Raw genomic sequence first — 10647 nt, 5'->3', positions numbered from 1 at the left:
CGGCGCGGGGCGGGGGCGGCCCGGCCGCGCTCTCACCTTCCGGCTTGTTTTCGGCGGCCATTTCCCCTCCGCGCGCCACATCCTCCTCCGCCTCCTCGCGACCGGGACCAGGCGCGCGCCGCCTCCTCCCGCGCCGCCGCCGGCCCGGCCGCCCCGCGCGCACCGCGCACGCCCCGCGCCGCCCATTGGCCGAGCCGCCGAACTGACACCCCCGGCGGCCAATCGCGGCCGGCGGGGGGCGGGCGCCCGGAGGGGATGGGCGCGATGGACAACGCGCCCCGCCAATAGAAGCGCGGCACCGCTTCAGTGGCACGAGCCGCAGCCACTCAGCGGCGGCGCTGGGCGGACGAGGGGGCAGGACGAAGCGAGTGACCGATGGCCGCGGCAGCCACTGAACGAACGGCACCGTGCGACTGACGGCCACCGCCGCCAATCGCGCCGCAGGGGAGGCGGGACGCGGCGATTGACGCACGGCGCCTCGCGCGCCGGCGGCCAACGAGCGGGGCCGCCCGCCAGAGTGACATCGCTCGGAACCAATAGGGTGCGCGAAAAGGGAAATGGACCCCGCCCCCGGCCCCGCCTATTGGCTGCGCGCGGCCCCGGCGGGCACCGCCCCCCCCGCGCCCGGTGACCCCAAACAAAGGCGGCGATTGGCGGGGCCGCCGGGCCCGCCCCGCCCCGCGCCGGGCTGAGCCGGCAGCGCGTGAGGGAAGCGGCCCCGCCGGGACACCCGCGGGCTGCGGCGGGCGGCACCTGCGGACCGCGTTCGGCACCGCCCTCGGTAACGCCGGCGCCCAACCGGCGCGTCCCGGTCAGAGCGTCCGCCCGGATGGGCTGGTCCCGGCGCTGCCGGCAGGGAGGGCAGGCCCCCGGGCTCTCCCCCTTTTATAGACGAAGCTCGGCGCCGTTTCCCTGCCCTGGGCCCCGGCCCGGGGGTGTAGAGGTGATTTCCCCTCCGGTACTGCCGAGCTCTCGGGGGGCTGCAGCCCCCCTTTCAGAGCCCACTCCAGGGTACAGAGCGATGCTCGGCTGGAACGGCCGCTCCTGGCACCGTGCAGGGCGAGCAGGTGAGGATTTGGGATGTTGCAGAGAGAACCAAAGAGCTGTGACGGGCGTGAGGGAGCCCTGCCCGCCCCACGGGCACAGCGGGTGACACGGTGTCACAGGTCCCGCTGGGCACACACCGCCCGGGCCGGGGCAGTGAAGGGGCTCCCGTGACACCAAGGAAATCTCTCTGTCCTTCTCAAAAGCAGCGTGCCCCTAGCACGTTCTGGCCTGGCTAAGTCCCCCCGTGTCTGTCAGAGCTTGACGAGCACGGACACTGCATCCTCCTCGAGCCTGTGGAACTGGACCACAGCTAATGCCTGCACAATGCAAACCAAGACTGGAGCGGTTGTTTCCTTTGATGTGTGTTACTAAACATACAAAAAGGATATTTTCCCTTAGATCCTCCTGGGAGCGGAACTTCTTTAAAAAGACCTGTTGGTGCTCTGGCTTTGCTAAGGACCAAAGCCACTTCTGAGACCAGACGAAAGGAGGATGGTGTGATGGGTCTCTTCTAAGACAGAAGAAAGGAAAATTCCTTTTTCCTGTTTTCAGCAGCTGCTAATCTTGTGGAGCGTGAAAGGCACATTGATGAAGAGGCTCCAGAATGACAGGCTCACTCCCGACGGTCAGAAAGCTCATCTGGTACAGTGTCCTATAAATACCCACAAATACTAATGCAGCCACAGGATCAGCTAAGACAATTGTTTTCTTCAGCTCTTCAAAATATGCTGAAAACGGAAACTTTTCTAATTGCCACATTGGCAAAGAGCTACCATTTTCTTGGTGAGTTCCAGGGAATTTATGTTTCTCCTTGGACATTCTTCCAAGACGATCCATAAGCTTAGCAGAGACATGAGGTAGCCCCACAGCTGTTGCACCTCACAGTTTGCATTATGGCAAAAGATAACGCCAGACTAAAGGAGGCATCTCTGGGTGCTGAGGAACAGGCAACTCCCTGAGCCAGGTCCCAGCACCAGGGTGAGGTGTGCAGGACCAGCCCACACTGAGCTCCTCCCCAGTGCTCCACTCAGGGTGGCAGGTGCCAGAGCCCCTATGGACAGACCTGCCTTGCTGCCTCTTCTCCAGCAAGAAATGGGCACCTGGCTTAGCCAAGGAGCACAGCCCACAGTGCCTCTGCTCTGAGCCAGCTCACCTCCAGCCACGTAGCTCTCCTGCCCCAGGGATGTCAGGCCAGCATACACCAGGGGCTTGAGCTTCCACGTGGGTATCCAAGCAAGACTAAGTAACAAAAAGGAGATAAAAGAAATGGTGGGGCCAGCTGACACAGATCCTCAGTGTGGTACCAAACACAGCAGTGCCGGAGAGGTGTTGGGCTCATTTTGCAGCACCCTGTGTTCATAGCTGACACCACACAGGACCCCAGGCTGCTCCCCCCACACACACAGCAGCTGCTGCCACAAACAGCCCTCCCGTTCTTGCCAGGGAGATGGGCACAACCATTCATTCTGGTCACAGCCCTCACTTCAGTATCCACTGGCACCTTTGGAACAGGGAACTGTGAGGACTTCACATGGATCACATCACCTTGGGATCATCCTCAAACATAGTGAACCACCAAGTGTCCATCTCTCTCTTGCCTCCAAAGCTCGAGCAGTTCCTTCTGTGCTTCTATGGCTCATTAGAGTAACGAGGTCCATGCTCAGAGAGACAAGGTTGCTCAGGACACCGGCTCCTTCTCCCAGCCAGCACAGCCTGGGGATGGAGGAACTGCTGCAGCAGTTGGGAACAGCTCCACTGCCAGGACTGACACAACCACCCTGGCTCCATAGCAGCGTGCACCCTGCTCTGTCAGTGTCTTTGGGAGCACTGTCTGGCTTCCCAGATCCTTCCTGGTCCGCAAAGACTATGTGAATTGAGGAGGATGAATAAAGCATTTTTAAGGGGTTACTGAAGCAGCATATGAACTCTGCTACATCTAGCTAATGAACCATTCTCCTCCTCAATATGAGCTTTTTTTACCAGGAGACACAAATCCCTAATGAACTGAACCTCCTGCACCTGAAATCATACCTAATGTTACCAGTACACACGGGTTACTACAGCGGTGTGATCTGTGTAATACCACAGAGGCTATTTGAACAGGGATTTTTCATCCAGAATGCCAGCAAAGCCCCAAATATTTTCATTCAATTTCTGTGCAATAAAATGATAAGAAAGAAGCCATTTGAATTGAAGTGCTGCTGGTATCTTTCAGGTTTCCAGCTCCCACTGTTTAAAACTCAAATTGCTGTTAAGGCACAGAGGTACTGAACTGCACAGGATTCCGTGCGTGGATGATGTGGGATAAACTGGCTCGCTCTTACCTTTCCAGGGGCACATGCACAGATAAGCAGCGAGAGAGGAGATGTACCAAGAGTTTGTGCAGCCTGAATCATGAATAATTTTTATCAGCATGCTGATAAAAGCTGCTGCTATGATGGTGATTGGTGTCTGAGTTGCTTTCGTTAAGAGGGAGGTGAAATACCAAGTTCTTTTAAAAATCTTCATTGTCATTCCATGGCAGATGTGGATCTGGCTTGGTTAATTGGGTTAATGATCTGGCATGCTGAGCTATATGCAGAAGTAAAACTGTAAAGAATATATTCAAATATCCTGTTATGGATATTCAACAAATTAGACATCACCATTGTTATGGCAAGCAGCACAAAGGAAAACAGTTCAGAGAGGTTTAATAGCCATAATGACAGTGCTGGAACCCCATTCCTTGTGAATTGTTTCAAAAAAGTTACTCTGTGATTTAGAAGCAAGGAATGCCAAGTGTTTTCACAAAAATACTCTCACGAATGTGGAGATGCTTAAAAAACTCACATGATAGAAATGAAATGCTTTTGTCCTTTCCTCTCTCCACTGACAGAATCCAAAGGTGTTTCTTCTAGGAATAACCAAGACTTAACCAAGACAATGTGTGTGAACTCACTGTTACTCACAACACGTCACTGCATTTGTGATGTACAACTGCCAATTCCAAGGTTCAGCAAAACCAGGTAAATACCCCAAAACACGCATTTCTTCCAAAAGGTTCTCCAGGGAAGTATACTGTGCCTAAGGCTCTGCCATCCAAGTAACTTGCCCAACATGATGTGTGGAAACTGAAGAGAATATACATTACCAGGACCTAAGAACACTGGGCTCACTCAGAATGGATGAAAGCACATACTCCCCTAGCAGGAAGCTGAGCTCCGTCCCCTTCCACACTCTGGGGTTTAGATCCATCCTTCTTGCTGTTCCTTCTGCAGTTCTGAGCCCATTTATTCTCCTCAGAAATATAAGACTACACTCAAATCATCTGTAGTAAAACTCTGCTGGCTACAGGGTATTCATGCCAGGCTAAAGTGAAGCACAATCCAAAAGCCTTGGCCCCTTTAATGCACCCCGAGGAAAGATGTGTTGCTGTGCAAAACCCCATAAGGGGTTTGTGGATATTTAAGCCAGTAGCCTCAACACGAAACACAGTGTTTACCTGTTTAATGAAGAACAGGGCCAACAATGCTTTGTTCTTCTACCCGGGCACTGGCTCCAGACAGGAAACGTGGCCACCCAGGGGGTTGCAGTGCTGGAGCCCCAGTTATCCCAGGACAGCATCCCACAGCTCCAGAGGGACTGACACAGGTGCCAAGGGTCAGCCTTTGCTGCAGGCAGCAGTGCCAGGGAGCAGCTGTGCCCCACACACTGCCCCTGCAGCCCCTCAGCCTTTGCTGAGCCGGGGGTCTGGCTTCACTTTGGTGCCTGCTCCCAGCACTCCAGTGGCACTAAAAAAGTAACAATTATTTTGCCCTAATATACACCCATAAGCCAGTTAGAGGAGAAAAAACTGAAATATGAGGTAAATTAAAGTTTCCAACTAAGGAGATTTAACAGTAAGTCACCATAAAATTTGGATAATTTATTTTTTCAATTCTGCAGCAATTTTCTCCAATTCATTTGGACTAGCTATTAGAAATTATGTCTCAAAAATTAAAGAAAATGTCTATTGACCACTATATCAAATTCTAATTTTAGCCAGAAAAAAAAAAGAATAATTAGGCTGTGATTTATTCCGGTAGTCAACTTACATTAACAATTTTCCCCCATGTTTATGTAATTCTGGCAAAATCAAATAATATATACGGTGCTCATAAGCGCTGAGCTAGATTTAGTAAAGACAATTTCCTACACTATATCCAGACATTTGTCTTTGCTTTCTATTCTAATAAGACAATCGAGTTATTCCATGTAAGGAGGGAATATGATTGTCATCCGTGGTCGCCTCAGTTGGAATTTTAGTGCAGTCTTCAATGAGGGTCATGGAAGGATTGTTTTTTTAATTTTCTTTAAGCTGTCATCCTCCTGTAACAAGCTGTATAGCCTGGCTGCTCTCTGTGGATGCTTTAGCCCACGTCCCAACCCCTCTCTCCTGCCAGTATAGGAAATCCAGCTATTCCCCAAAGAGAAAGTGTAAATCCTGTGAAGCCCCAGAGCCAGCAGCCCTGGTGCAGTGTTGGCAGCCAACTGGCTCTGCTCCCAGGGCTGCACAGCTCAGCACTGCCCAGGGAACCCAGCACCACAAAGCACAACCCTCAGGTGAGCTCAGGATTGGATCTCAAGCCACAGCGGGAGCAAATAATAATGGGAAAGGATGTTTAAGATCCCTAAAGGTATGCTTCTAAATTTGTGTTCCTGTTTTTAAACAAGTATCTTTTCCAACATACTCAACTCCTCTGGAATTGGACTGTTGTCTGCATTAACCGAATAAATACAGATCTGGGAGCCAAACCAGTCACCAAGGTATGAAACTGTCAGCTTCAGGCACTGAGAACAGAAGAATCAGGGGAGGGGAGGGGAAGACAACAGCAGAAGAACAACAGGAGAACCAAAGGAAGAGGAATTGGTGATGGTAACAGAGGCAGAAGGTGCTCAAAGCCATGCAGATTCCAGAACTGGAAGCCAGAGGCAAAGTCAAATTTACCCAAGTCAGTCTGCTCAGACAGCACCTCCCCAGCTCTGCCCTTTGCCCAGACACCCGTCCTGGCACTTCCAAACCAAGTCCCCAGTCATATGCTCCTGTGATTCCCTCCAGGAGCATCATTAGCACACAGAGCACTTAAGCTTTCAATTAAAAAGCATCATTGCTGAAAGCATTATCCCAATCTTTAAAGGACTCCACCCCAACTGGACTCTCCATGCTATAAATTCATAATGAGAAGGAACTTCCCTGACTGCTCCCATCATTATTTATGAATAGGTAAACCAAATGGAAGTGTAATTCCAGAGTCACAAACGAGAGTCACTCATGCTTTGCTCCCAGTGGCACTGTGGCAGGACAGCTGCTCCAGTCCTCCCGGGGGGACCTGACGGTGCCTTATCACACAAACCCCTTCTGCTCCGTCAGCAAGGGCACACAGCAGTTCTCACAGCAAAAAGGATTGGTTTAATACTTCCTCACTGGTTTTAGCTACAGAACAGAGTTTCTTTCTAGGTCTGCCTAATCCTCATCTAACCATTAAAACTATTCTTTCCCATGTGACCCATGAGAGTTGCACAGAATGAGAAATATTTCCAAACAGTAGCTGCAGCAAAGACGCAAAAATAACTCATCTTCACTGAGATGGGTTCATTTGTGAGTTCTGACTTTCCCTGAACTTTCTCCCCTGAAGGACTGGAACAGTAACACTGGAACAATAATACTTTTTTTCCCAAAGTGGAGTAAATCAGTTTCTACACTCTCATAGCAGAGTAAAAATTAGAGATGAAAAGGAGTAAAGAATGCAGAAAATCCCTATTACTCCACAATAATACAATTTGCTGCTGATCCTCAGTTGCTAAGACAGGCATATCAATTATTTATAGAACCCAGAGTGTGAAATATGAAGTATTTCAGCCTGGGACAGCATGAAAGTAAAACCAGGAATGTGATCCTGTCGGCACTGCAGAAAAGGACAGAATAGGCAAGGACAGGATATTCCTACAGGGGTTACCCTTTTTATTGAGCTACAAATTGCAAAAGGTCCCTGTGAAGTGCCACTTTTGGTATTAAGTGATCTGCATTCTCCTTTTGACAGCATCAGTCTGTATTTAATGTTTGTTTAACAATTATCCAAAGGGCCATCTCTGCCAGGGAAACAAGTCAGCACAACCTCACCTGAATATTCACAGGAAACCTGGGACCTTCCCCAGGATCTGTGCTCACCCCCATCAACAGCCCATCATGCACACTGTAAAACCTGCTCCACATGACCAGACTTTCCCAAGAATTTTCACAATCAAAATTCCAATTCATGTTCTTAGTAGCGATACTGAAAGTTTTTCTGAACAAAAGCACTTGTATGGTCATCACAGCAAGTTTGTTGAGAGTGAATATCTGGATTAAAATTCCCAAGGTTGCAGTGAATGGCTCATGAGGAATTACTGTGTACCACTTAAAAATATCCACAATTTCTTGGGGGAAGAACCCAAACCAAAACCAGTAAAACCCCACAAACAAAAATTAGAAAACCTTGGAGCCCCAAGTTCTAGTAACAGCCGCTGATGTGCCCCCCACAACTGAAAACCTGAACGCTGACACAGCTGAGGGAAAAACCACAAGCTAGTCCAGCAGGCAACTGTCTGTCCTCAGGGTCACACCAAACACCACGTGCTGCAAGGAAGCAGAAGCAGCGAGGACTTGGCAGCACCTGAAGCACAACGCCTGCAGAAGGGATAGTGCTGATGCCAAAGCTGGTCCTTTCAGAGCTGTCCAGCCACTGCTGAGTGGGCAGCATGTGCCACGATGCCAGAGCTGGCAATGGCAATGCTGAGCACAGCTAGTGGCCACTGGCCACCCTAAAGCACCAGCCCTGGGCATCTGCCCTGAGCCAACGTTCACCAGCACGAGCAGTAAAATAACATGTCTGTGGAGCTCTCGAAACTGCAGCAAATACTGAAAATCACTTCCCTGTTGCACATTTCACCTGGACTCACGGGTGCTGCAGCTGCCGCCATGCCGTGCTGGCTGGGCTCCAGAGCCCCAAACAGGGAGCAGGAGGAACAGGGAACATGTCCTGGCTCTGGGGAACTGGCACCACCACAGGGACGTGGCTCCTCCACCACAGACTCCAGTTTTGTAGAGCCCCGTTTTACAGACTCAAAGCTCTCCAGACTGATGGTGAAGAATTTTGAAACTCAAAGAATGTAACAGATTTACATCCAAGTTTATAGAAATAGCTGAAAAATACATCAACAGCCTTAACGTACACATACGCAGAAAAGGGACAGACAAAACTGTCAGATCTCCCAAAATATGGATTGACAACAACAGAAACTTGTTAATTATGATTTAAAGTATCCTTGAATACTCAACTCTGGTGTTATTAAACTAAAAGTTGTATCACCATATATTTGAACTGTAGGACAGCTTATTCATCAGGATCATTTAAAAACCCCAATCTGTATTTCAGAGTATATTTAGAGAATATTTTGAACATGGGCAGGGTGCAGAGCTCTGCCCCATGACAGGCTCTTGTTGTACCAGGCTGGAGGCTCCAAGAACACTCAGAGCTCCAGTTTGCCAAATGGCACCAACACCTAAACTACAGTGAATTCCTCCCTGATTGCTGTTTCAAAGACAAAGCTTCCAGCAGAATAGAACTGTTATTTATATATACCAACCCTTTACACACTATTGACAAGATCTTCTGCTGTGCCCCAGAAACGCCCTGGTGTCCCACACCCGCTGCCAGAGTGAGCTGAGAGGCAGGGGCAACACGCAGTTCACCACCACAAACCTGCAACACCTTCAAGGAGAACATTTGCTTTTGACTTTTGGGGAATTTAAGTCAGTCTGCCCTAAACAAGCATGAAAATATCCGAAGGAGGACTACACTACTACTAAAGATTTTCTTGCTCCTCGTCAGTTGCTTCAGCCACTTCTGCTGCCACTGGGTGACCACAATGAGGCCTTTCCAGTGTGCAGCACTCTGCAGGTGTGATTAAATCTGCCTCTCACCTCCCCAAGTCCTCAGGTGGACTATCATGCCTCCCTTACAGAGATAATTTCTCAGAATGAAAGAGCCAATAAGAAGTGATTCCTCTGGGCATCTCCACAGCATTAACACCAAATGCAGTAAAAGACAGCAGAGTAGCAGAGCGATCCATCCCTGGCAGACACACCTGTTAGCAGAGCCCTCCCCACACTGCAGCTGTGTGTGCCTGCCCAGGGGCACATCCACAGCCAGAACATGCCATGACTGACCAGTGCCCAACGCTCCAGAGCACAGCACTGGTTGCAAAGGGACCCACCCAGCGCAGCTCTGTTCTGGTTTTGCCCTCAGCACAACCACGGCAGCAGAGACCTGTTGTGACTCCTGGGCTGGTGGGGCAGGGAGAGCTGCAGCACCTGTGCATGCAAGGACAGGGTGCAAAGGATGAGTCTCACGGGCTTTGGGTACAGAGTGACACAGCTTTGGGGAAAGCCCGAGCACAGAGAGAGCAGGTCAGGAGTGAGAGGCAGCACTGGGACTTCATGCAAAACAGAGGAGGAGGGAATTCAGAACACTGAGCTCTGGTTCCAGGGGGTGTGCCGTTTGCCTCATGAGGAAAGGTACCCCACGAAGTCCCACAGGCTCTGAAATGCACTCAATTAGCTGTTCCTTTTACCTTTTTGTTCTACCCAGCATTTCTTCAAGAGCACTGTCATCTCTGGCTTTGGCATCCTACTCATCATCTATGAATTCATGTTGCCGTTTCCTCCCTGAAAGGAAAAATCCCATAGTCAGTCATTTGCTACACAGAGGAAAGGACATATTTGACAGAGTATTTTTGCCACTGTTCAAGTTGAAAGACCACACTGCTCCTTGAGCAGACAGCACTGCAAGTTTTGTTCTCCACCATGGTGTCATTCAGCCATGATAAATCAGCATGTGTTTGACTCCAGAAACTTACCCAGAATTTATCTGTGAGCAGCTGAAAAGCTGTCAGTGCCTCAGCCCTGCCTGGAAAGAAAGAGCAGGGCAACAACTCGCCCAGAGTAAAAAAATTCCTAGCAACAACAAGAGAGACTTGTGCCAAGCAAATATCTTTATTTTACTTTAAAACATTCTGAAAGTGTTAATCTACATGAAAGAGAAGCAGTACAAGACTGAGAAGGCATGTTTAATGTTAGGGAAGCCTTCACTTCACATCACATGAGCCAAATTAAAAATAAAACTAAACACAAGCGTACAAAGCGGAGACAAAAAAAATCAATTTCCTCAAAGACATAACATGAGGGACTCCCCCAGGAGTGGGCAAATTCTGGAAGGAAGAAAGAGATTATATTTTATGGGAAGAGATTCAATAACCATTCTTTTCCCATAAAGCTAGTGATGGAGGATTGTCACTGCTCCATAGACACCCTGTGCACATTTCAGGACAACAGTAACAGGAAATCAATACCACCTTTTATACGTGCAAAGACATTATCTCCCTGGACTTCTAATGCTAAGAAATGGGACCAAGGAAGACCTTTACTAGAATTTAGCAGAATTTAGACCTTTACTAGAAGTCAGCATTACTCTGGCTGAGAACAGAGGGCAGGATGCTACTCTACATCCTTGGAATTTTTTAATATTTTTTTTTTAAGAACTA

General features: G+C 49.5%; 1 protein-coding gene across 8 annotated transcripts in view; it reads right to left on the bottom strand.

Annotated features, from left to right (window-relative positions):
• CAMTA1 (calmodulin binding transcription activator 1) overlaps positions 1-10647 on the bottom strand; it is a 223384-nt gene that overhangs the window by 210267 nt on the left and 2470 nt on the right. For 5 of the 8 annotated variants that reach the window (XM_027702182.1, XM_027702187.1, XM_027702179.1 and 2 more), the window contains exon 2: positions 9679-9772. In XM_027702182.1, coding sequence (XP_027557983.1) covers positions 9679-9745 — 67 coding nt within the window. In that variant the 5' untranslated portion in view covers positions 9746-9772. Of the gene's footprint in view, positions 1-36; positions 143-9678; positions 9773-10647 lie in introns of those variants that run through there. The other 3 variants (XM_027702177.1, XM_027702181.1, XM_027702180.1) reach the window with 2 other exon arrangements.

Source organism: Neopelma chrysocephalum, unplaced genomic scaffold (genome assembly GCF_003984885.1).
Source record: "Neopelma chrysocephalum unplaced genomic scaffold, ASM398488v2 Primary Assembly neopelma1_180, whole genome shotgun sequence".
Taxonomy (NCBI): domain Eukaryota; kingdom Metazoa; phylum Chordata; class Aves; order Passeriformes; family Pipridae; genus Neopelma; species Neopelma chrysocephalum.
This window is presented reverse-complemented; position numbering and strand designations above follow the sequence as displayed.